Here is a 27,487-nt window from a genome sequence, read left to right on the forward strand (position 1 = left end):
TAGAGGAAAATATTGGTTTATTTATCATACATTTACTGAGTGAGCCTTATGTGCCAGAGCATATATTTTGGACACTGATATGTAAATAATTATCGTGCAGATTGGGTTAATTTTTATTATAGAAATTCCTGCCACCATTTAAATGCTGTTATGGAAAAAATATTTAATGACTTTAAAAATATACACATTATATTAAGTGAAAGAGCAGGTTGCCCTATAGTATCTATAATTCGATCTTATTGTTATAAAAAATTATAAAAACATAAATTTATGCAAGGAAATAAATGCATAGAATAAAGGCTAGAAGGACACTTACCAACATGTTGTAAGTTCTGAAAGTTATTTGCACATTTCTGTTTTATAAGTTTTTCTGCAATTAATATTTTATTGTAATGATGCAAGTAACATTTTTGTTCTTGATGAATTAGGATGAATTATGCTTGGAAATTAAGGAAAATATCCTGTTCCCATCATACTTTTTATTAATTAACCATAATTTCTTAATAACATCATATATCCAGTGAGGGTTTAAATTTCCAATTATCTCATAGATGTCATAATATTTTTTAAATTTATAGTTTATTTGAATCAGGATTCAATAAGGTCCACACATTAGATTCATTGTCTCATGTGTTTTTTAATCTGTAGGTTTCTCCCTCCATCTCTTTTCTTTTCCCCCTTGTAACTTACTTGTTGAGGAAATCAGATCATTTGTTCAGTGGAACTTTCCACTCTGGATTTTGCTGAATGCACTCACAGGGTATCATTTCATATGTTCCTCTGTTCTCGGTATTTATTGCCTGTAAGTTGGAAATTGGATCCAGTGGCTTGATCTGATCAGGTCTGATTTTTTGGGCAAGATAACTCCGTGGGTGATGATATATCTTTTATTAAAGAAACACATGGTGTCTGATTGTCTTTCTTACTGCAATTGATGATTATTATTTCTTATTGCAATTCATGATTCCTAGTCCATTGATGATAAATGCCTTGGTCCATTGATTTCCATATGTTTCGGTGATTAAAAATATTTTTGTAACAATTTAAGCTAAACTCTTTGAACTTGTATTATCTTGATGTCTGTTGGAACCCCAGAATTCACTCAGTCTATCAATGATATACAGCAATTACACAAGGATCTGGAAACAGACTTCAGGCTCCCAGGAGCCTAAACAAATCTCTGTAATATACAACACTGTTAGTTTGAAGGATGGCTTCTTTTAGAAAGCTTTGCTTCATAAATAGTACAATGGAAATATTGTGCCAATTTGCTGGCAGCTGGCATCACATTGTGTGCCATGCACAAATATTCATCACCCACTCAGAGATCCCATCTTTGATATTTACAAAAGCACCAGGGGGTCTTTCACTCAATCACAACTTCTGTTGTTATTTGTACAATTATCTGGAAAGGAGCAGCAACCTCGAAACCTGGGGAGCCAGTTCATTATTCTGATGATTGTTGTCTTTGCTGGTACTAAGAAGTTCAGGGGACAGATGGGAGTGAGGGAAGCCAGATGCCTGTACGATTCCACCCTTGGCAAGCCCAGCAGGCCCTAGCTGGAGCCCTCATTTTAGGAGGGAAGGGGCAGAGGCTGAGCTTGGGGAAGAAAAAGTCACCATGACATGCTGGTGTCTGGATCCCAGGGATGATGTCCAGCAGAGTGCTCAAGACAGGCTACTGCCACAGTGGGGTGGGATCAGGTGAGAGGATGGCTGTCTCATCTACTGGAAGGACAGGATTGAGGGTTTAGCAATGTAGAGATGAATGCTTTCAGCCTGTCTCTCTGAAGAAACAGATGGTTTGACAAGCAGGCAACCCAAACCTGGCCTCCCCAGGCTGCTAAAGAGTAAGCTGGTGCTATATGGGCATTGTGGGAACAAGAACAAATCTCCACTGGAAAGATTAGAATAGCAATGAGTTCCCAAAGACTAGATTCACACTAAAGATGGGCTGAGCATAGAACTGACATCAAGGGAAAACGAGATAACTTGCTCAGTTGATAGCTTCCCTCTGCCGTCTTCCTTGCATCTGATAACTCACTGTGCCTCTGATAGTTGTTACCAGTGCTAAACTCCAGGAGTGTGGGTTGTGGGGTAAGGAGGTGTTGTTCAACATAAGGCCATGCTGACGACATTGGGTTGGGGGTCTCTCCTGTGTCCAGGTTTATGATGGCAACAACAACTCCGCCCGTTTGCTGGGAGTTTTTAGCCGTTCTGAGATGATGGGGGTGACTTTGAACAGCACATCCAGCAGTCTGTGGCTTGATTTCATCACTGATGCTGAAAACACCAGCAAGGGCTTTGAACTGCACTTTTCCAGTAAGTCTTTCTTGCATCTGTGTGGACAAGGAAGTCAGGGTTTCCCATTTTATTCATTTATTTGAGCTTCTGCTTGCTCACGAGATACAAAGAATGTGCTCTTAAGACTGTTTTAAAATCCAATATGTATCCATCAGTGGATGCATGGGTAAACAAAATGTGGTATGTTCATACAATGGAATAGCATTTGTCCATAAAAAGGAGTGAAGTGGCCGGGCACAGTGGCTCATGCCTATAATCCCAGCACTTTGGGAGGCCAAGGCGGGTGGATCACGAGGTCAGGAGTTCAAGACCAGCCTGGCCAAGATGGTGAAACCCCATCTCTACTAAAACTACAAAAATTAGCTGGGCGTGGTGGCGGGTGCCTGTAATCCCAGCTACTTGGGAGGCTGAGGCAGGAGAATTGCTTGAACCCGGAAGGCAGAGGTTGCAGTGAGCCGAGATTGCGCCACTGCACTCTAGCCTGGGTGACAGAACAAGACTGTCTAAAAAAAAAAAAAAAAAAAAAAAAAAAAGGAGTAAAGTATACATGCTTTGACATGGATGACCCTTGAAAAGATTGCAGTAAGTGAAAGAATCCAGTCTCAAAGGCCACATATTGTTTGAGCTCCATGATATGAACTGTCCAGAACAGGCAAATCCATAGAGCCAGAAAGTAAAGGGCAGTTGCCTAGGGCTGAGGGAGTTGGGGGAAAAATGTGTATGGAGCTTCTTTTTGAGGTGATAAAAATGTTCTAGAACTGATTATGGCAATAGCTGTACAACTCCGTGAATCTACTAAAAGACATCGGATTGTACACATTAGGTGGGAGAGTGTATGGTATGTGAATTGTATCTCAATAAAGAAAGCTATTGGGGAAAATCATGCACGGAGTATAGTCAGGTTTCCCCTCGTCTGGGCTCAAGGCTGCCTGGCAGAGGATCCTTGCCTGTTACAGCAAGAGGTTCAGTGGAAGAGGGTTAGAGACACCTTTGAATTCCATTTCTATCATGTGAAAATTGTGTAAGTTTGGAAAAATTTATTTAACCTTCCCAAATCAATGCTCTCCGTTGTAAAATGCAGGTAATTATACCCACCTGTAAGACTCCTGTAAATAACAAATGAGAGAGAACACATGTATAGCGCCATAGAGTGGGAGCTCTGCATAAATCTGTTTCCTTTTCCAGTCCGTTTCAACAGCGTATGTTTAAGCAGGTCATAACTCAGCTTTTAAACATACATTTAAGGTGACTTCTCCATATTACACCATCTTATCAGAATGTCTCAATAAGCAAAATGAAAAGAATGCTCCTGCTAGCAAAAATGCTACGGGGTCAAACAAAAGAAATAGAAAATGCAGACCTTAGGCCTGAAAACTATTAAAAGCAGAAATCATTTACATATAGCAACAGAGAAATGGATGTTCCTTAATATACCCTCAACTGAGCATAGAAATGAGGAAATCCTGACTGGTGAATCCATCAGAACCCAGGGTCCGTGGCTGAGACAGCTTCCTTGAGGACGTGGGCTTTGAGGGAAGAGAGGAAGCATGGTTTCTGCCACAATAGGTCTTACTCACTCTACCTCTTCTCTCCTCACCAGGCTTTGAACTCATCAAATGTGAGGACCCAGGAACCCCCAAGTTTGGCTACAAGGTTCATGATGAAGGTCATTTTGCAGGGAGCTCCGTGTCCTTCAGCTGTGACCCTGGATACAGCCTGCGGGGTAGTGAGGAGCTGCTGTGTCTGAGTGGAGAGCGCCGGACCTGGGACCGGCCTCTGCCCACCTGTGTCGGTAGGAGGGCTCTTCCTCTGCAGGGAACCCTTGGGTCTCCCATTATACCAAGCTCTAGTCCTGGTCTCATTCCAGTTAGACCCCATGCTCCAGGGCCTGGGGGCCATCTACTTGGACTGAATCCTCTTGTTAACAGGCATCATGGTTCACCTGCACCCCTTCTCCACTTCCTCACTTTCACACCTCATTACACCCATGCAGCAGTGCAGTCAGGCGGGTGGCTTGCCTTTGTCGCACATTTAGCAAGTGGGACCACAGCCAAGTCATGCCCTCAAAATTGTAACGCGGGTGATAGCGATGAGGTGGGAGAGTCCATTAGAAAGGGAGAGATGGGGCTTTTGCCTGAGTTCCAGGGCTTATCGTAACGCCAACACTCAAATGAGTCTCCCACCCACTTTAGGTCTCAGTTTCCCTGTAGGTAAAATGGGGCTCATTCTCCCTTTTCTGGAGGAATGTCAAAAGAAATAGTAAGATAAAGAACACCCATTGCTCTCACTGATAAAGAATGCAATAATGAACTTGCATCTTCTTAAACCTGTGATTCTTCCAGAATGTCATCAGAGGTTCTCTAGAATCTTTACACATGTGTCACAGGACAAGAGACAGTGATCTGAGGCAGAAGTGCAAAATAGGCAAAATTGGTCATTCTGTTTGGCCTTTTCATCTCTTACCACCCATCTCCCTGCTAATGTGAGTTCCCCCATACTGCTTCGTCCTGCCTCCTACCTTTCCAAAACCAGATCTTTCTCTCTCTCCACCCCCTTCCCCATGTCCCACAACCTCAACGGGTCTGTGCCAGCACTGGCTAATCTTGTAAGAACAAAACCTCCACTGGAAAAACACATACATGCCTACCAAGCCCCACATGCCAAAATTGGTGCACATGTATGTCTGGGTATTTGTGGAGGCAGAGAAATAAATGAAGAATAAAACCTGTTCACTGCCCTTGTCAGGGCCCATACTCCAGCATGGAGAATAGACACATAAACAGATAAGTATAATGTAAGAGAAGCACTGTAAAAAGAGTTAAGTGCAAAATGTTGGGAGGATACGAGAATGTTTTGCATGAGAGGTGATATTTCAATTGAGACTTGGAAGAATGGATTAGAATTCACCAACAGGAGGGAGAGGAAGGGAGGTTGACATTCTAGACTGAGCACGTGCAAGGGTGAAAGTGTGAACCAGCATGGTGGGAAGTGTTAAAGGCCACAGATGCTTCTTTTCCCCTAGACGACTACATCTTCACAGGATCTTTAACACTGTTATACAATGGAGGGTCTAAGTGGACCCTCTGCAAGTGGACAGACCGAAACAGTAGCCTTTATGGAACCTCTAGGGTCTTCCTCTCCCTTTGCCTTTGACCTGGTCTTCAGGCATATCTTCCCTTTCGCCCTCCATCTCTTTTTATATCTCCCCTCATTCATGTGCCAGGAACTATGCTAGGCACTAGGAATACAGAGAAGAGCAGATCTCAGGCCAGGAAGGGTGATGCTTGCATAAACACACAACCGTATAATGCCACAGACAAGCAAGCCAGAGCACACAAAATGAAAAGGAGGGATGATGACTCGCATTACAAGATAATTATTTGCTTTGCAGAAAGGATTCACTGTAAGATTACTTTGAATATCAAATATGCCAGTTGGACTGGACTTATTGGGTTCACTCAAGCAGTATAAGAGCATTTAAACTTACACTTACACTAGAACCTTGGAGGCCTTCCCCATTGAGACTGCCTCTAGCCTGCTAGGGGAGCGAGGCTGTGTATTTGAGATTATGTGCATATTTTTGTATATGTCATGTTGTGGTCGACTTCATCATGGTCTACCACAAATGACTGCTATAGCTTAAAACATCCAAATGTTTTATTCTTCGGTGAGTGGACTCTGCAGCCCCAACAAAGCAGCCAAGACTCTAGGGTGGGAAGAAGGGAGAAGACCAGAAAGAGTAGACTTATATGTTCTCAATGTTGTTGAATCTGCTACATGCTGGCCCACTCAGCCCCCTCCTGCCCACCTGCCAGGCCCCAGGTAAGGTATCTAGTTGTCCATGATGACATGTTCCCAGTGCTGCTGCCTCCAAATCCTCACTTCCCAGGAAGCAGGAGGTCCTTCTCTGTCTGGAATATGGAAGGAAGCTCTAACCAAGGACATGGATAATGCCCTCCCACCTTTCTAGCTACTTCCTCTATTTGTGGAACCAGTCAAGCCTCCTCCCCACAATTGTAGTCCATCCTCTCACCAGCACCCTACTCCCTGCCATGGGTCCATTCAGCCTGGCATCTTTCAATCAGGTTGGCACCTCCCACCCCAACAGCACCTTGGAGAGAAGAGTGAAGCTTGAGCAGAGGGTCTTGTAGAGGGCCTCTCCTGCAACCCTTCCTTAGTGGTCCTGTGTGAAACCAACGGGTCCATGAAATGTTTGATGTGTCCTTTATAGCAACAGGTAGGGGTCAGTCTTCCATCTGTGACCCTGATCCCTTCTTCTCCTATTTCTAGCATCTTGCCTAATCAACTATTCCTTTTCCTAAATAGCTCTGCAATGAACATCCTCCTCTTCATTTGTACTCATTCTCCCTTGATTCAGACGCTTCTAGTAATTTGCATGGAAAGCAATAATCTGCTTCCATTCATTTGATTGTCCAGCCATCCATTAATTCAATAAACGTTAAGCATCTATAATGTGCCAAACAGTATACTAGGTACTTGATGTGCAGATATAAGACAAGGTCCCTGCTGCCAAGGAGCTCATAGTCTTGTGGAGGAAATAGACATGATTTTAATAACATGTTACACATGCTATAATAGAAATCTATTCACATTGTAATGGAGACACAGAGGAGGGCAGTGTCATTTCTACCTGGGGAGGGGAGGTATGTCACAAAAGATGTCACAGCGAGGATGTTTATTCAGGTCCTCCATCCAAATAGAGCTTGTGGACTTCATCAGCCTAGACCAAAGAGTTCAGGGAGGCCAAAGGGAGCCACTCTGGTGGGCTCAGTGGGCTCTACTGAAAAGTTTAGACTTCATTTGGGGAGTGAATTCAAGCAGTGACTTGTTTGCATTTGATAAAGATCCATTGATGGCACTGCCTAGAGCGTGGGCAACTGTGCCAGCCTAGAGATTGTAAGGGCCTGAGTCAAGACTCCAGCAATGTGGGCAAAGTAGAGTCAAACATGAATAATATCACACAGGTTTAGCGACTGGGTCTCAGAGGCAGATTAGATGTCGGGGAGGAAGGAGGAGAAGACCAGCAGGAACCCCCAGCTTCTGACTTCAGTGACTCCAATGGGAATGTAGACCTCTTCACCTGCCTCCCTGCCTCCAGTTTCACCCCTGCTGTACCCCATCATACTGCCACCACAGTGACTCCTCCTAACATGCAAAGTTCACTGATGTGTCAGGCAGTCAATTAACTCACATGTATAAACACTGCAATTCTTTCCTGGAACAGTGAATATATGACAGCCTGGTATCCAAGGTCCTTCAACCTGTGATGCTTCCTCACCTTTCCAGTCCCATCTCCCCCCTCTCCCTATCTCATACCCCAGCCTCCAGCCTGCCATGCTGTTCCTCACCTCCAGGAACTTTGCAGTTACTCTTCTGTCTCTCTCTGCAGTGCCCTCCTTCCCATCCTACCCTTGCCACCCAACCGACCTGGTCAACTCTTGCTTCTCCTTCAAGGTTCATTTAAGACCAGCACCCTCCCTGACCCTCGCTGTCCTTTGCTCAGGGAGATTGGTCACTTCTGCTGCTACTTGCTGTTAGGATACATAGCACACAGTGTGGCTGTCTTCTCTACTAGACAGTAAACTCTTCCAGGGGAGGGCAGTATCCTGTTGATCTCTGCTGTCCTGGCAGCCAGCAGAGGTCTTGTTGCTATCAAGAAGCAGGTTGAAGTACTTGCATGTTGCTCCCTAGGAGGCTTCGAGGAGGTTGGTCACAGAATAGGCAATCAACCCTACACTCAGGGACCGTTTTTATTTACCAGTGTACAATTCAGTTGTTTGTAGTTATATTAGTCTGTTCTCACACTGCTGTAAAGATACTACCTGAGACTAGGTAATTTGTAAAGAAAAGAGGCTTAATTGACTCACAGTTCCTCATGGCTGGGGAAGCCTCAGGAAACATACAATCATGGCGGAAGGGGAAGCAGGCACCTTCTTTACAAGGCAGCAGGAGAGAGAAAAGTGAGAGAAGGAGGAACTTTATAAGTTCTGATGGAACTTATAAAACCATCACATCTCGTGAGAGCTCACTCACTATCATGAGAACAATAAGGGGAAAACTGGCCCCATGATCCAGTCACCTCCCACCAGGTTCCTCCCTCAATATCTGGGGATTACAATTCAAGACGAAATTTGGGTAGGGACACAAAGCCTAACCATGTGAGTAGTATATTCACAGGGTTGTACAGCCATCACCACAATCTAATTTTTGAACATTTTGTCCCCCACAAGAGAAAACCCATGCCCATTAACAGCCACTCCCCGTTGTCCCCTTCCCCAGGTCCTGGCAACCACTAATGTACCTTCTGTCTCCAAGATTTGCCTATTCTAGGTATTTCACATAAGTGGAATCGCATAATGTGTCTGACTTCCTTCACTTAACTAATGTTTTCAGAGTTCATCTATATTGTAGCATGTAGCAAACCTTGATTCCTTGTTGTTGTTGTTGTTGTTGTTGTTGTTGTTGTTGTTTTGAGACGGAGTTTCGCATTTGTTGCCCAGGCTGGAGTGCAATGGTGCGATCTCAGTTCACCACAACCTCCACCTCCTGGGTTCAAGTGATTCTCCTACCTCAGCCTCCTGAGTAGCTGGGATTACAGGCATGCACCACCACGCCTGGCTAATTTTTTGTATTTTTAGTAGAGATGGGGTTTCTCCATGTTGGTCAGGCTGATCTGAAACTCCCGACCACAGGTAAGCCACCCACCTCAGCCCCACAAAATGCTGGGATTACAGGGATGAGCCACCATGCCCGGCCGCCTTGATTCCTTTTTATGGTTGAATACTATTCCATGGTACGGCTATGCCACATTTTGTTTATTCATTCATCAGTTGATAGACATTTGGGTTGTTTCCACTTTTTGATAACTATGAATAACGTTGCTATGAACATTCATGTTCAAGTTTTTATGTGAACATGTTTTCATTTATCTTGGGTATATGCCTAAGAGCAGAATTGCTAGGTCATATGGTGACTATGTTTAACATTTTGAGGAACCACCAACTTGTTTTTGAAAGCAGCTGCACCATTTTACATTTCCACCAATAATGATGAGAGTTCCAGTTTCTCCACTCCCCATCTACGCTTGTATAGTCTTTTTGACTATAGACATCCCGGTGGGTGTGAAGTGATATCTCATTGTGAGTTTGATTTGTATTTCCCTAATGACTAACAATGTTAAACATCTTTTCATGTATGTATTGGCTATTTATATATCCTCTTTGGAGAAATGTTTATTCGAATCCTTTGCCTTTTATAAATTGGGTTATTTGTCTTTTTATTGTTGATTTGTGGGGGTTCTTTATAGGTTCTGGATATAAGTCTCATCCAGAGACCTTTTAATATGCTGTGCTCAATCACTTGGAATGAATGAGAGGGAAGGGACTCAAGAGCAAACAGGCAAAAGGAGCCACTGAGTGACTGCTGGCAGCTCAGGCCACCCCATGAAGCTCATTCTTTTGGGATTTCTTTCAGCCGAGTGTGGAGGGACAGTGAGAGGAGAGGTGTCGGGGCAGGTGCTGTCACCCGGGTATCCGGCTCCCTATGAACACAATCTCAACTGCATCTGGACCATCGAAGCAGAGGCCGGCTGCACCATTGGGTAAGTGTCAGGGCTGACAAAGTAACTATCGCCAGTTGTTCAGGGGAGCCATCATCAGCATCATCACCAGGCCATCCAGCTAGTGCCTGGCCTGCCTGCCTCACCTGGAGAACCTTGTGATCAATAGTGGTTGCTATACTGGATGCCTTAGAAAATCTAGAAAGGTCAGTCTCAGCCTCTCAGGGCTTCATGCCAAGTCCATACACCTCACTGGCCCAGAGAGCACAGTTACAGCAGAGTAGCCGAGGGCGTGGATTGAAGGCATGCAGACCCCCATTTGAATCCAACCCTTCCATGTACTGTTTGCAGGACTTTGGGAAAGTTCCTTATCCTCTCTGCATCTCATTGTCCTCTTCTGTAGAGTGTGGATCTCAGGATAAAGCACTTGAATGAGATATTGCATGTAATATGCTCAGTATAGTATTTGGAACATAGTGAAATATTTAATAACAGTTGCTGTGGTTATTTCTGACAGTTAGCAAGCACTAACTCAGCTTTAGCTGTATGGCCCCTGGCAGATTGCTTCCCTTTTTTAGGCTGTTTCCTCATCTTTAAAATGAGGACAGAAATGCTTGTATTTTAGAGTTGTGGAGGAAGTAAATAGCAAAAGACCAGCAGTGGTATGTACTTCTTCAAAAGATAAATTCCTTCAAAATAGGTATGCCATCAAAATGGAACTTCCTTCCAGGCATTCCTTATTGGAATTTCAAGGAGTCAGAGGAGAAAGAACCATCACCATTTACTGAGCACAGAGCCTACCTTATTAACTCCCTGCAATAGCCCTATTGATAATAATAATAAGCCCTAATAACAAATAGGCATTATTGTAATTCCCATTTTATAGATGAGAAAACTCAGATTCCAAGAGGATGCATAGCATTTCTAAGTTTGCACAGGGAACCAAAACTCTGAGATCCGAACCCAGGTCTTTCTGAATCTTCACACTATTGCACTGCTGGCAAAACGGGGCCTTGAGCCATGGTTCAGGTGAGTTAGGAGGAAAAGAGCAGGTTGGGGTAGCAGTATGAGCGGAGGTATGAAAGGAGGATAGAACAAGGGAATTGGGGAGGAAACAGTCTGGCTGGAGTAGGGGAAACACATGGGTAAGGAATGGGAGATAGATAGGGGTAAAGTAGAGCCCGGTTATGGACCATCTTAAATGCCAATAACTAAGAGGGAGCCATGGAAGTTTCTTGAGCAGGGTCGGTCCACCAGGGTTATTTGCAGTGTAGAGAGCTCATGGGGAGGCACCATCAGGAGTCTGTTACAATGATCCAGGAAGTAAGTGCTAAGGATTTGGAATAGTGAGGAGCCAAGAAAAGGAATAGAAGTATAGCTAGGAGAAGATTCCTGCATGTAAGAGTTTCCAATTAAGAAGAACTGGCTGAATGGGTGTTTTGCTGCAAGAAATATAGATATTCACTTATGTACACAGTTCAATTAATGTTAAGGAAATGTATTAAGTATTTAAAATGTACAAATGTTTTAGCTAAACTCTGAGGAAAATAAGGTCAGCAGTGTACATAGGGACTTTGCATTGTTAGGGGGACAAGTTAAATATGCACATTCATCCTGCACAGCACTGCTGGGATAACCTTCTGCAAGCATACCTGATCAATTCACCCTCTGATCAGAAACCGGATTCCATGGCCACCCCACGCTCACAGAATAAAAGCTAAACATTTTATTCTGGCCTTTGAGGCTACAGCGACTTCAGCCTCCCTCCCCAACCTTATTTTCCACTTCTCTTCAATGACATTCCGGCAAAGCAAAATTATTGGTGACCCCTGTACACGGCCTAGCTCAGGGCCTAGCTCAGGGCCTTTGTTTCTACTCTGCCCTTCCTCTGGAATGCCCTCCTCCCTCCAAAGGCTTACATCTAAAATTATCCATCCCTCAAAGTCAAGTGCAAATGTCAGCTCACCCAGGAGGTCATCCCTCACCCCCTCTCTTGCGGGGCTCCTAGGAGTCCTTTCTGCCTCTTCTGAACTTCCATTGCCTGTTGCATATATTTTCCTGATGACACTGACCACTTTTCTCCTTTATTTATGCTCATGCCTTACCTCCCCTCCTGGAGCTGTGGTCTCTGCCTGATTCATCTTTGCAAGTCTCCCAGCTCTTAGCACAGTGCCCCCGGCTCAACAAGTGTCAAGTGTTTGATGAATGAAAGAATGAATGAAGCAAGACCCAAGTATAAAGGTAGTTATATGCCTAGTGGATCTATGATAGTTCCTCGGTGACTAGTGGTTGAACAATGAGTGGATCAAGAACATAATGACTATTTCACTTTAGTATACACATGTGCAAATCAAGAGGTTTTCCCACTTTCTTCACTTGGAGCATCACTCATTGATGCATTCATTCCCTCATATTCACAAATATCTGTTTGTTTACTACCTGGCTGTGCCTGTGCCAGATGCTGGCATTATATAAATGAATGAGATGTGGCCATGGTTCACAAAGAGCAGACGCACATGTCTGTCCAGAACAAGGTGGTGGCACAATGAGGAAGGGGAATGAAAAAGCAGGACAGGAGGAGATGGGAGAAGTTATTCTGGAAAAGGTGACCCTAGAGCTGAGTCCTGAAGGAAGGAGAGGAGGTTGCCAGGTAGCCAAGGAGGAAGGTGGGTGGGAGGGTAATGGGCCTCTAGGCCCAGTGAAGCAGTGTGGTCAGCCTCAAGGAGCTGGAAATGGTTCCCGCAGCTGGATGATCACCTGCGATTTGGTGGGTGGCAGCATTCATGGGAGATGAAGCTGGTGGTGGAGGCTGTGGGGAGCACAGAGGGCGTTGGGGCTATGAGGCTGCGTTTTGACAGCTCCTGGCAGTTTTGTGGAGAATGGGCGGAGTGGGACGGGCTGGGCCGGTAAGCCCAGTGAGGAAGCTGTCTCCAGAGAGTGGCTGGGGATGAGGAGGCCAGAAGCCAGGCAGTGGCAGTGGAGATGGAGAAGAAGAGAAAATTCAGGGGACATTCAAGTGATCACACCAACTTTTCTCAACTACTGTTTGTGACAACAATACACCAAGTACCTGCGTACCTACCGCCTACACCCAAATGGCGTTACTATTTTGCCATATATGCTTATGTGCTTTCTTTGTTCTTCTCTTTCCATCCTTTTGTTTTCCTTTTTGCTGAGCTGCTGGAAAGTACACTGTCAACATCATGATACTTCATTTCTCGATGCTTTGGCACACAGCCTCTAAAGAGAAGGATGTGTTCATCCATGGCATAGCGGCCATAATGTACCTAAAAGGCACAGCATTAATTCTCTGGGAATTAAGGAGAGCAGAGCAGACCTAGGTGTGGCTGGCACAAGGAAATTACAATAAACTGATGAATAGATTTCTGGGCAGTAGTGAGGACCATTTTCACTGATGAGAATGGTGGCTATGGGGGTGGAGGGGAGACAGGAGGTGCCCTTTCTAGCCCTCAGGAAGACAAGATCAAACCCAATTTAGGAAACGTCCTCTCCAGAGTAACATAGCAAGAAATATGAAGTCATGGGGGGCATGCTGAGGATCCCAAAATGGGAAGAAGAAAGTAAAGGTCTGAAGAAGGTAAAGATAACATCAGTCCTTAGTCTGGATGGCTTCTTGGAGCCACAGCAACCTCAAAGGAGCTAATGTGAAGTAAGAAGATGTCTTCCCAGTTTCACTGAGAGCTGCAGAAAGATGGAGATAGAGTGGCAAGACACTGTCCCTTCCTCATTCTCCCACCCCAGTCTGCCATCCCAGCCAGTATGCATAGCATGCACACATACAGCTGTACTTATGTGTGCTCACTCAGTCCTCCCCCTTTCTCTCCCCTTCCCTTCTTCTTTCCCACTCCCTCTCCCTCTCCTCCTCTCCTTCCCTCCTTCTTTCCCACTCCCTCTCTTCCTCTCCTTCCCTCCCTCTCTCTCTTTTTCTCCTCTCCCTCCCTCCGCCTCAACCCCCAACACACACACACACCTGTCTTGAATAACCAGCAGCAAAGTTAGGATAACTCACACTCATAATTAGACAAACACAAAAAGCCCCTTTGTGTTTAAGTCCTTATTTAGTTATTATCTTTTTTATTAGAAATATCTTTATAGAATTTTTCTATATGCAAATTAGGTACTCTTTTTTTTGGAGGAGGGTTGGACAGTCTTGTTCTATTGCCCAGACTGGAATACAGTGGCACTGTCTCAGCTCACTGCAACCCCTACCTTCCAGGTTCAAGCAGTTCTCATGCCTCAGCCTCCCAAGTAGCTGGGATTACAGGCAAGCGCCATCACGCCTGGCTAATTTTTGTAGAGACAGGGTTTCACCATGTTAGCCAGGCTGGTCTCGAACTCCTGGCCTCAAGTGATTCTCCTGCCTCAGCCTCCCAAAGTGCTGGGATTACAGGTGTGAGCCACTGTGCCCAGCCAGATAATCATTTTTTTTAAATTCAAAATTTAAACAAATTTATAAACTCGAAATGAAACGTTTCCACAATCTTACTCTGTAATCTTACTCCTCCTCACACCCCACATAAAATAACTATTAATGTCTGTTTGCTCTACTTATTCTTTTGGATATTTTGTGTGCCAATATGTACATAAAGCAAATGTAATTCACATGTTCCTAAACCAAGTTCATCCACATGCATGGCTTAGTAGCTTGTTTTTTGTTTTACCTCTTAATCATATGTCACCATCTCATCATGTCAATGTCTATAGACCTACCTCATCCTGTTTGATGAGTACAGAGAATTCTATTGTATGTACCACCATAATTTATTTAACTATTCCCCTGTTGAATAGGTGAATCTTTTCAGCTTTTCACTCCAACATTCTTATTCCTGAATCTTCGAACAGTTGTCCATTTATTTCCTTAGGATATATTTTTAGGAGGTAAATTTTGATACACGACCTCAAATTTTCCTCTAGATATTATAGCAATTTACAAGTCTACCAGAAGTCTCTGGGAAGGCCTGCTACCCCACGCAGTATCACTAGACATTGTCAATACTTTCAGTCTTCACCGCTTAGATGGACAATAGGATATTTAATTGTCTTTGCTGTTTCTGGTTCTTTGTGTGTTTTTTGTTTGGACAATTTGTCTTTTTCATATAGAGTGTTCAACTGGGCTCATTTCTAGTCTATAACTCATTTAGGTTTCTTTTAAATCCAATAATATTTAAGAATTTTTTCAGTTACTAAGTGGTTTATAGATTTTGTATGCTTTTCATTATTTTTATTTTGACTGCATTGTGCCTTTTTTTACTTTTCAAACTTTTTGTTTTATTTATGTTCCATGGGCATTGAAGAATATGAAACGAGTACAAGGGGCTATATTTCTTTTACATAAAATGTATTATGCTTTCTTTCAAACAAAATACATTATGCTTCTGTATTGCTTTATTTTATTGTTAACTCTTCCTGTTGTTAGCTGATCTGCTTTAATTGGCTTTTTGTTCTAGTGATTTCAGAGTTCTATATCCTGTTTTTATTTTGCCAGTGATCTTGCGTTTTCATTAATTCAGTTCTCAACAGTAATTATCCTGTTCTTTACCCTCTTTTTGTTTTGGAAATCTTGCTTTTGTTTTTATTTCAAGGAAACTATTTTTCTGTTTCTAGACTGCTCTTGACAGCCTACTTTTGTTTTTATCAATATGTTATCATCTTGTATCCCTGAGAATACTATTTGTGTTTTGTTTTACAATGGTTGTCAGTTTTTCCCTGTGTCAACTGCATTTTGCACTTTAGCCATTTGGTTTGATTATTCAGCTGGATTCTTTATGTCCCATGAGTTTTATTGTTTATTCACTATCAAGTCATAGCTAAGAGCTGGACTCTGGTACCAGCCTACCTGAACTCTTATTTGCTGTGTTGCTCAGGGAGCTCTTTAAGCCCTCTGTGCCTCAGTTCTCTTATGTTTAAGATGGTAATTAAAGAGGGTACCCTCCTTAAGGTTGCTATGAAGATTGAGTGAACATATATAAAGCACCTAGAATGTGGCTGGCTTGTAATTCCCAAATGATGAGAACTCCCACCTGGAGCTAGGTGGATAGTTGTTCATTTTACCCAAACAGAGTATTCCTAAGCACAGCAGGCTGTAAGTCACCCCTAAAGGATCTCAGGTGGTGGGTGCTGTACTGTGGGTGGGAGCATGTGTGCTAGGTGGGAAGGGACATGGGCTAGGCAGCAGGCTAGCCGATGAGGCTATTTCCAGGGGCATAGACAGGAGAAGGCTTTCAGATGCATCTCCCTACCCTGCTTCAGCCCTGATCCAGCACTGAGGGTGACCAGAGGGATCTGTAGCCAGGTTTGCTCCAGCAAGCTGGGCAAGGATGGTCCCTTCCCAGGAATGCCCAAGAGGCGAAGTGGTTGGCTGCAGGAATCTACAGTCAGGCTTACCCTTGGGTGTGGTCCAAGCTGGAAAATGGGTCCTGCCTGGATGTGTGTGACAAGAGTGGAATGGAAGGCAGCCCCTTTCCTTGAACCCTGGTAATACCTACAGCATCTGGCAAGTGCTTCTTCCTAAGTGCCAAGAATGGGGTGGATGAGCCAATGCACTCCATCCAGGCCTGGCAGCTGACAGCAGGAGGGCAGACCCATGAGCTGCTCCCTCCCTGTCACCCTTGCCTGTGTCATCAGTACATAGAACACAGAAGTTTCATCCTATAGGAGTGGAAACTCTTCTCAGCTTCTGGTGTTGAGCTGGAGGGTTTTGTTTTGTTTTGTTTTTAATAATCAGTGGGCGAGCTCAGATGAAAACTGGAAAAGAAAGGGAGGGAAAGCCCTTTGCTCTTGGTTCTGCCCCTCTAAAACATTCATCAAATACCTATAGCACACCAGGTTCTGAATCAGTTATTACTGTCCCCATTTTATGGATGAGATCATCGAGGCCCAGAAAGGATGAATGACCTTCCTTGAGATCTGACAATTACCCAGTAATGTGGGTTTGGAACATGTTCCGTCTAACGTCAGTCTTTGCTCTTTCCCGTCTGCCATTCAGGCTGTGGTCTGATTCCATCTAACAAAATATGCAATGATTACCTGCTCTGTGCCAGAGACTGTGTGATGCTGTGCAGTCGGAAACACAAAGTCCAGACCAAGGCCAGGCCTTGTCTGCCAAGAGTTCACATTCTAGTGGGGAAATAGTCAAACAGACAGGTACCTCCAAGATAAAATAGATGCTATAAGTGCAAGCCAAGTGACGGAGTTCAGTAACAGAGAAGAGAGAGAGGAGTTCTGCCTGGGACTGTAGAGGCAATCTTTCCAGCTAGGGGTAAGAGAGCAAAGGTATGAACATAGGGGAAAATACAGGATCTGGCCACGAAAGGGCACTCACTTGACGTGGCTGGAGCTGCATGCATGTGGGCAAATAAGGCTGTGTGGGTAAGGAGGAGTCTTTACACACTGAAGGCCAAGACAAGAACTCTGAATGGATTTCTCAGTATAATAAGGAGCTGTTGGAACACTTTAAAGACAGTAACAACATTCAGTTCAATTTAAAAACTTGGAGCATTTACTCAGTGCTGGGCATTCTGCCAGGCACGGGGGTATAAATATAAATAAGAAACAGCTTTTCCCCTTGAAGGTCTCAGTATTATAGACAGAAATTATATCAGTTAGGAATGAAAATAGAAAAACGGACTAAAGCTGGCTTCAACAGATGGGGGTTCATTTTTCTCCTGGAACAAGAATCTGAAGGTCCCATCCAGACTTGGTACCGCTGCTCAGGAAGCCATAACCTTCCTTCTTGGTCTGCCATCCTGAGGCTTTCATCCTCGTGGCTACCTAGTTGGCTGCCGCAGCTCCAGACATTATGTCTGTGTTCCAGTCTAAAAGAAGAGGGAAGAGGAAAGGGCACGGAGCTCTCTCCTGATGAAAGTTTGCTTGTGTATTTGGGAAGAACCCCTATCCTTAGAGATACTGTCCTACATCTCATTAGTCAGAACTTGCCATGCCTGGCAGGGAAAAAGTGGGAAATCAATTTTGCTTTGCTTTTAGAGCCTCAATAGTAGAGAGATGAGAGGTTTGGAAATGAAGCACAGATCATCCAACCCACAGTTTCTGCTATAGATTCTAAGATAATGTGATGAATGCTATAGTAGAAGTATGCACGAAACACAATAGAAAAGTGTCTGCGAGGACAGATCATAATTCTGTATGGCAGTTGGGGGTGGATTACAGGGAGGAAGCACCTTTCCAGCTGCACTTTAAAGAACTCACCATGCAGGGTGGAGGTGAGGCCCTCCCAGGCATGTGAAAGGGAGGAAGATATGAATGTACACAGCTGCTTCTGGAAGAGCTCATTGTCTAGGGGGGATATGAGGACTTCAGGAAGATCTGTGGCAGCAGTGCAGAGGATAAATTGGCTGGGAAGCCAGGGAGGAGCCTAGGAGCACTGTTGAGGGATCCTGGTTATATTCAAAAGAACTGAGTCATTTCTTATGCGCAAATGTTGTTCGGGTTGAAGCTACGGTTGTCTGGCTTCGTGGAGGGGGAAGGAAGAAGGGAGAGGAGACAGTCCTCTGCCGATGTGCTTTCCCTGCAGAGATCTGGGACCCATGGAAGGTGGAGAACTTCTCACTCTGGACACTCGGATTTCTGCTATGCCCATAAAGCTCATATTTGGCTAATAGTCCTTGTTTTTTAACTTCAGGGATACTTCTTAATGATTAACATACAGGGAAAACTGAAAAATCCATTCTTGGATTTTGGTCACCATGCAGCAGGCATTGGCGGGCATGGTTTTGATTAACCAGGACCCCTGCCCAGTGGAGCTTATCTTCCTGGGAGGATGCTGGGCTAGAAAAACATCTGGTTGTGCCTGAAGCCTGGATTCCCTTGCTGTCGTTTCAGATCAGTCACAGGGCAGCAACTCCCCACAGTGGTCAGTGTTGCCTCCCTCCAGCCAGCAAGTGGGCAGCTGGCCCAGAGGAGGCAGAAGGCACCAGAAGTGAAGCTTGCATTCACAGCTCTTGCCAGGAATCATGGCCACAGGTTCAGCAGCTTCCAGAGGGTTTATTTCTGAGCAACTATAGCAAGTTAAACCTTAAACAGAGAAGGTTCGTGTACTTACACTGCAAGAGCTGATCTCCTAAAGGAACTGAACAGAGAAGCACACACACAGTGGGGTATTCCTTTGTCAGATTTAAGGCTTCAACAAATTGGAGAATAGCCAAAAGGAATGTACACATTTTTTGAAGGAGAGGATGTGGATAGCCTGGAAGGTATAAATGAAGCTTTGAGAATGGTGGCACTCTCCGGCCATTCAGTTTTTCATAGAACACCTCTAGAGAAAGAAACACAAACTTCTTCAAATTATCCTCATACGATAATCTAACCGAGCTACACTGAGTAGTTGAATTGGCCAGAATGCATCAACTTGACTGCCAGTTTAAGATCCCAAAACTGAATTCCAACATCTCTTAGAAGGAAAATAAACTATTCAGCCAAAGAAATGCACATTCCCTGTGGGTTGACCACACTGAACCAGTATAGATCTCTCCCTTTCCAAAAATAAGTAAAGAAATAAGCAAAAAGTACATAAAATAAACTTGTATGATGCCACTTAAAACATACCACTCATTAAAAGAGAACCATTTCCCTAAAAAAATACAAAATTTTTTTCTAAACATGTTTTACTATAATAGACACGAAAATTTAAATGGATATAGACATAATAATCTCATTTAAATATAAGAAATATGCATGATCAATAGAAGATGGATGATGAAATGCAGGAGGAGAGATTCTGAAATAGACAGTGATTAAGGTAAGAAAGGAATGCGAAGAAATTAAACACACAGTAACAACTAAAATCCACAATAGCAGCATTTGCCTTGTAAGAAATAAAAGCATTGAAGTAGTAGACAAGCTAGACTCTAAGTAATGAAAAGTAGACAAACATGGAAGACAAAGTGCCAATCCAGGAAGCACAAATGCAGAAGAGCAATGAAACTGAGCAGAAGGAATAATAAAATACAAAAGGCCATCACCTCCCCTGGGGAAAAGGTGGGGAGTGGGGTGACCAAGGCTAAAATATGCTCAGTGAAGTGAAAGGAGTCGTTGAATTTCCAGGGAAAAAATAAATTAGATACAACGTGATGAAAAATGAAATCGTTCCAAGGGGTGGGAGTGCTTACTCCACAAAGTAATTCAGGGCTCTAGACCTTGGGTGAGGTAGAAGGGAAAGGGGGAGGCAGAGGCAACCTCTAGAGCAGACCAAGGGTATAGGAGCTCAGGATGAATTATAAAAAATCCCTACAAGCATTTGGCAAAACCGACTCACACAGGCAAGTACACAGTCATCCCTCATTCTATAAAATATTCATTTACAAAACCACCACAACTAATCCAACCCTCCTAAGACTCCTTTTCTTTTCCATAATACCAAAGTCCAAAGTCAGTGGTGTTATTGGCCTCAAGAATTGTTGATTCAGCCAGGAAATATGATTCACTTACAAAGGTAACATATTATCCTCAGATATGCACAAAAGCCACATAAAATTGGCTCTCATCGGCTTCCTGAGGAACTTACAAAAACATTGTAGTAGGTTGAATGGTGGCCCCCAAAAATGTGAGGTTCCAATGCGTGGAACCTGTAAATATTGCCTTATTTGGATAAAGGGTCTCTGCAGGTGTGATCAAATTAAGGATTTTGAAATGAAGGGGTTATCCTGGATTATCTGGGTGAAACCTAGATGCCACCACATGCAACTTTGTAAGAAGAAGACAGAGGGAGATTTTATACACGTAGAGGAGAAGGTGATTCAAAGACAGAGGTAGAGGTTAGAGTGATATAGCCATAAACCAACGAATGCCAGCAGCATCAGAAATTGGAAGAGGCAGGAACAGAGTCTATTCTGGAGCTTCCAGAGGGAGCATGGCCCTACTGACACATTGATTGAAGCACAGCAATACTGATTTCAGACATCTGGCCTCCAGAACTATGAAAGAATAAATTTCTGGTTTTGTTTATGTTTGTTTGTTTGTTTGTTTGATTTGGAGTCTCGCTCTGTTGCCCAGGCTGGAGTGCAGTGGTGCGATCTCAGCTCACTGCAAACTCCACCTCCTGGGTTCAAGTGATTCTCCGACCTCAGCCTCCCGAGTACCTGGAGTTAAAGGCACCTGCCACCACACCCGGCTAATTTTTGTACTTTTAGTAGAGACAGGGTTTCATCATGTTTGCCAGGCTGGTCTAGAACTCCTGACCTCAGGTGATCTACCTGCCTCGGCCTCCCAAAGTGCTGGGATTACAGGCATGAGCCATCATGCCTGGCCAAATTTCTAGTGTTTTAAGCCACCAAGTTTGTTGTAATATGTTACAGCATCCACAGGAAGCTAATACAGACATATAATTTTTAGCCAACTGAGATGTTTAGAAAAACTACACGGTACTAAGAATTGGTGACTATGAAAGACTGTGTGTAACTTGGGCCTCTAGTCCCTACTTATATTGTCAATAGTTTGATGGTTGGGAGAGGGCATAGGGAAAGGTAAAACCTTTTTAAGATTTACTGTCTTACATAAGAAGTAAAATGGTATAATATATTATTTTTCTTAAATTTGATGATTAGAGAAAATACAAGTTTAGGAGTACTTTTGAAAATGCTTAAAGAAAACCACCCATAGAATTTAAAATAAAATGTGTACTTTGCAAATCACTAAAGAAAACTTACAAACTAAGGAATATTACCCAAAAAAGCAAGAAAACATAATAAACAAAAGCATAAAACACAGCCAGGCGTGGTGTCTCATGCCTGTAATCCCAGCACTTTGGGAGGCTGAGGGAGGTGAATCACTTGAGGCCAGGAGTTCGAGACCAGCATGGTCAACCCAGCTAAACCCCATCTTACTAAAAATAGAAAAATTAGCCAGGCATGGTGGCATGCACCTGTAGTCCCAGCTACTCAGGAGGCTGAGGCATGAGAATCACTTGAACACAGGAGGCGGAGCTTATAGTGGGCTTAGATCATGCCACTGCACTCCAGCCTGGGTGCCAGAGTGAGATTCTGTCTCAAAAAAAAAAGCTTAAAACAGGATGATGGAAATAAGCTTGTATTATTAGTCAACAGTAATGGCTAACTGATATAACAGATAACCCCCAAATCTCAGTGGTTTAACACAATAAAGGTTAATTTTTCACACACTTCACAGTCCAGTGCTAGTCTGCAGTGGGGAACAGGGTCCTGGGTGGGGCTGGAGGTGTCTGTTCCACAAAGTAATTCAAGGCTCCAGGCCTCATGTAGGGAAAAGAGAATGGGGGGAGAGGAGGCAGCCTCTGGAGCAGATCAAGGTTACAGGAGCTCAGGATGGGCAGGAGACTGAGAGGCTGACCGGATATAAGGCCCAGAGCACAGAAGTGCTACCATCTGAGGCTTCTCTGAAGGATCGGCAAAGAGCTAAAGTCAGGTGCCTGGGCGGAGTGCAAGACTCAGATGCTGAGCAAAGGGTCTGCAAAGGGAGCAAACACAGGATCCCAGAGAGAGGCCCCAAGACGACGGTGCACAGGGAAAGGAAGCCTCTACCGTGATGTGTAGAGCAACTACTGACTGACCTGTGGCAGGGAAAGCAGGAGCCATAAAGAGCTATGAGCTGGTGCCCACATGGGAAACATTCATATTGCAAGGCAAAGATTCTTGGGTTGGATAAAATTTAAAAGAATGCTGCTAAACAGAAGAACAACAAAATATTAAAAATAAAAGTTTGGGACAAAAGAATAGCATGAGAACACATGGAAGTAAAAAGCAGGGATCACAATATTGCTTTTCTGTTAAAAAAAAAAAAAAAAAGGCGAGGCCATCCTGGCTAACACGGTGAAACCCCGTCTCTACTAAAAATAAAAATAAAAAATTAGCCAGGCGTGGTGGCGGGCACCTGTAGCCCCAGCTACTCGGGAGGCTGAGACAGGAGAATGGCTTGAACCCGGGAGGCAGAGCTTGCAGTGAGCTGAGATTGTGCCACTGCACTCCAGCCTGGGTGACAGAGCAAGACTCCATCTCAAAAAGAAAAAAAAAAAAAGTAAAATTCAAGGTTAAATAACATTAAAAGAGACACAGGGAATGCTTTCATATGATAAAATGCATAGTCCACAATAATGCTAACAGTCATGAATCTGCACTAAGTAACCTAATGAGAAAACGTAAAGCAAAATCTGTCAGAAATATGAGGAGAAATTGACAATCCTTATAGGAGACTTCAGCACATCTCTCTTAGTCAAGTAAAAAATAAAATAAATTGAACAAAAATGGAATTATTTTAGGTGATTTTACCATTTGATGATTATTTAATACTATGTGCTAGATGCTTTCTATGTGATTTCATTTATGATAATACTCTTAGCAACGCTGCTTGATAGATTGAAATTACAGCCATTTTACACGGGGTAAATTGAGGCTCTGCAAGGTCACCAAGTTAGCTCTCTCAGAACTAGTATTTGAGGCCGGGCGCAGTGGCTCACGCCTGTAATCCCAACACTTTGGGAGGCCGAGGTGGGTGGATCACGAGGTCAGGAGATTGAGACCATCCTGGCCAACATGGTGAAACCCCATCTCTACTACAAATACAAAAATTAGCTGGATGTGGTGGCATGAGCCTGTAATCCCAGCTACTCGAAAGGCTGAGGCAGGAGAATCGCTTGAACCCAGGGGGCGGAGATTGCAGTGAGCCAAGATGGCACCACTGCACTCCAACCTGGTGACAGAGCAAGACTCCATCTCAAAAAAAAAAACAACAAAAAAAACTGCAATTTGAACCCAGGTCTTTGGCTCCACAGCCAGTGTTTTGACTTTATGGAAACATTTCTTCCAAGGACAAAGATACATTGGCCCCTCACAGAATCCCTGACACCTACAGGGCAGACTCTGGACTCTGTCTAGTGATAGGCAGTCTCAGAGCCTCCAGTGACAGGGTGATGAGGAAGAGAGGGCAGCTGGCCGGAGGTCACCCAGCACGTTATAGGGAAGCACAAGGTCACAGCCTAAGTCCAAGACAGCAGTCACTACCCTGGAACATTCTGCAACGTTTTCAGTGACCTGAAGCCCAGTTTTATTTTTCCACTTTAGAAAATAACCAAAGAATCTTTTATTTCTTTTGCATGCCAGCTGGTCCCTGAAGAGAAGAGCCTTTTATTTTGCTATAGACACCAATGCTGGATTTGGGCTTTGGTCTGTCTTCTCAGTTTTTGCTCTTTGGATAGCGTGATACTTAATTATTATTGTCTGCTATTATGATCATGGTTTAATTGTTGGTTTGCAGCTCGGGCAGCTTAGAGGGGGGCATTTGATAAAACAAGTATTATTTTCTTATTGCCCTTTCCAATGTCACCAAGGATAATTGCAGCTGCATTCTCATGTGGGGATAGGAGTGATTTCTGACCCCCTTCCCCCTGCAGCAGCTGTTCATTCACATGCCATTTTCCCCTAATGTAAAGATCCACCATCATGACTCACATCAGCGATGGGTTTATTGTGTTCCTGCAGTGGTGACTGTTGGTTGGGAACATCCAAAGCCCTTTCATATTCTGGGGCCCAGTCAGAAGGCAAGTGAAATCAACATGTCAAGGTGCCATGAATTTTTTTTATTTTCTCATTTTTGCATGTCTTTCTTTCTTTTTTTTTTTTTTTTTAATTTATAAAGAAAAGAGGTTTATTTGGCTCATGGTTCTACAAGCTGTACAAGAAGCATGGTGCCAGCATCTCCTTTTGGTGAGGGCCTCAGTAAGCTTCTACTCATGGTGGATAGAGAAGGGGGAGCGAGCATGTCACATGGCAAGAGAATGAGCAAGAGACGTCGGGGAGGAGCCACGCTCTTTTTTTTTTAATTTTATTATTATTATACTTTAAGTTTTAGGGTACATGTGCAGAACGTGCAGGTTTGTTACATATGTATACATGTGCCATGTTGGTGTGCTGCACGCATTAACTCATCATTTAGCATTAGGTATATCTCCTAATGCTATCCCTCCCCCCTCCCCCCACCCCACAACAGTCCCCAGTGTGTGATGTTCCCCTTCCTGTGTCCACGTGTTCTCATTGTTCAATTCCCACCTGTGAGTGAGAACATGCGGTGTTTGGTTTTTTGTCCTTGTGATAGTTTGCTGAGAATGATGGTTCCCAGCTTCATCCATGTCCCTACAAAGGACATGAACTCACCATTTTTTATGGCTGCATAGTATTCCATGGTGTATATGTGCCACATTTTCTTAATCCAGTCTATCATTGTTGGACATCTGGGTTGGTTCCAAGTCTTTGCTATTGTGAATAGTGCCGCCATAAACATACATGTGCATGTGTCTTTATAGCTGCATGATTTATAATCCTTTGGGCATATACCCAGTAATGGAATGGCTGAGTCAAATGGTATTTCTAGTTCTAGATCCCTGAGGAATCGCCACACTGACTTCCACAATGGTTGAACTAGTTTACAGTCCCACCAACAGTGTAAAAGTGTTCCTATTTCTCCACATCCTCTCCAGCACCTGTTGTTTCCTGACTTAATGATTGCCATTCTAACTGGTGTGAGATGGTATCTCATTGTGGTTTTGATTTGCATTTCTCTGATGGCCAGTGATGATGAGCATTTTTTCATGTGTTTTTTGACTGCATAAATGTCTTCTTTTGAGAAGTATCTGTTCATATCCTTTGCCCACTTTTTGATGGGGTTGTTTGTTTTTTTCTTGTAAATTTGTTTGAGTTCACTGTAGATTCTGGATATTAGCCCTTTGTCAGATGAGTAGGTTGCAAAAATTTTCTCCCATTCTGTAGGTTGCCTGTTCACTCTGATGTTCGTTTCTTTTGCTGTGCAGAAGCTCTTTAGTTTAATTAGATCCCATTTGTCAATTTTGGCTTTTGTTCCCATTGCTTTTGGTGTTTTAGACATGAAGTCCTTGCCCATGCCTATGTCCTGCATGGTATTGCCTAGGTTTTCTTCTAGGGTTTTTATGGTTTTAGGTCTAACATGTAAGTCTTTAATCCATCTTGAATTAATTTTTGTATAAGGTGTAAGGAAGGGATCCAGTTTCAGCTTTCTACATATGGCTAGCCAGTTTTCCCAGCACCATTTATTAAATAGGGAATCCTTTCCCCATTGCTTGTTTTTCTCAGGTTTGTCAAAGATCAGATGGTTGTAAATATGCGGCATTATTTCTGAGGGCTCTGTTCTGTTCTATTGGTCTATATCTCTGTTTTGGTACCAGTACCATGCTGCTTTGGTTACTGTAGCCTTGTAGTATAGTTTGAAGTCAGGTAGCGTGATGCCTCCAGCTTTGTTCTTTTGGCTTAGGATTGACTTGGTGATGCGGGCTCTTTTTTGATGCCATACGAACTTTAAAGTAGTTTTTTCCAATTCTGTGAAGAAAGTCATTGGTAGCTTAATGGGGATGACATTGAATCTATAAATTACGTTGGGCAGTATGGCCATTTTCACAATATTGATTCTTCCTACCCATGAGCATGGAATGTTCTTTCTTTTCTTTGTATCCTCTTTTATTTCATTGAGCAGTGGTTTGTAGTTCTCCTTGAAGAGGTCCTTCACATCCCTTGTAAGTTGGATTCCTAGATATTTTACTCACTTTGAAGCAATTGTGAATGGGAGTTCACTCATGATTTGGCTCTCTGTTTGTCTGTTATTGGTGTATAGGAATGCTTGTGATTTTTGCACATTGATTTTGTATCCTGAGACTTTGCTGAAGTTGCTTATCAGCTTAAGGAGATTTTGGGCTGAGACGATGGGGTTTTCTAGATATACAATCATGTCATCTGCAAACAGGGAGAATTTTATTTCCTCTTTTCCTAATTGAATACCCTTTATTTCCTTCTCCTGCCTGATTGCCCAGGCCAGAACTTCCAACACTATGTTGAATAGGAGTGGTGAGAGAGGGCATCCCTGTCTTGTGCCAGTTTTCAAAGGGAATGCTTCCAGTTTTTAATCCATTCAGTATGACATTGGCTTTGGGTTTGTCATAAATAGCTCTTATTATTTTGAGATACGTCCCATCAATACCTAATTTATTGAGAGTTTTTAGCATGAAGAGTTGTTGAATTTTGTCAAAGGCCTTTTCTGCATCTATTGAGATAATCATCTGGTTTTTGTCTTTGGTTCTGTTTATATGCTGGATTATGTTTATTGATTTGCGTATGTTGAACCAGTCTTGCATCCCAGGGATGAAGCCCACTTGATCATGGTGGATAAGCTTTTTGATGTGCTGCTGGATTTGGTTTGCCAGTATTTTATTGTGGATTTTTGCATCAATGTTCATCAAGGATATTGGTCTAAAATTCTCTTTTTTTGTTGTGTCTCTGCCAGGCTTTGGTATCAGAATGATGCTGGCCTCATAAAATGAGTTAGGGAGGATTCCCTCTTTTTCTATTGATTGGAATAGTTTCAGAAGTAATGGTACCAGCTTCTCCTTGTACCTCTGGTAGAATTCGGCTGTGAATCCATCTGGTCCTGGACTTTTTTGGTTGGTAAGCTATTAATTATTGCCTCAATTTCAGATCCTGTTATTGGTCTATTCAGAGATTCAACTTCTTCCTGGTTTAGTCTTGGGAGGGTGTATGTGTGTAGGAATTTATCCATTTTTTCTAGATTTTCTAGTTTATT

At 43.3% G+C, this 27,487-nt stretch overlaps 1 protein-coding gene across 5 annotated transcripts in view; it reads left to right on the forward strand.

Moving 5' to 3' along the window:
• The window catches only part of CSMD2 (CUB and Sushi multiple domains 2), a 643,557-nt gene that overhangs the window by 454,976 nt on the left and 161,094 nt on the right, over positions 1 to 27,487 (forward strand). For all 5 annotated transcript variants that reach the window (XM_016958744.4, XM_063782964.1, XM_016958727.4 and 2 more), the window contains 3 exons: positions 2,166 to 2,322; positions 3,905 to 4,096; positions 9,799 to 9,925. In XM_016958744.4, coding sequence (XP_016814233.2) covers positions 2,166 to 2,322; positions 3,905 to 4,096; positions 9,799 to 9,925 — 476 coding nt within the window. The remainder of the gene's footprint in view (positions 1 to 2,165; positions 2,323 to 3,904; positions 4,097 to 9,798; positions 9,926 to 27,487) is intronic.

The sequence above is a fragment of the Pan troglodytes genome, chromosome 1, assembly GCF_028858775.2.
Source record: "Pan troglodytes isolate AG18354 chromosome 1, NHGRI_mPanTro3-v2.0_pri, whole genome shotgun sequence".
Taxonomy (NCBI): domain Eukaryota; kingdom Metazoa; phylum Chordata; class Mammalia; order Primates; family Hominidae; genus Pan; species Pan troglodytes.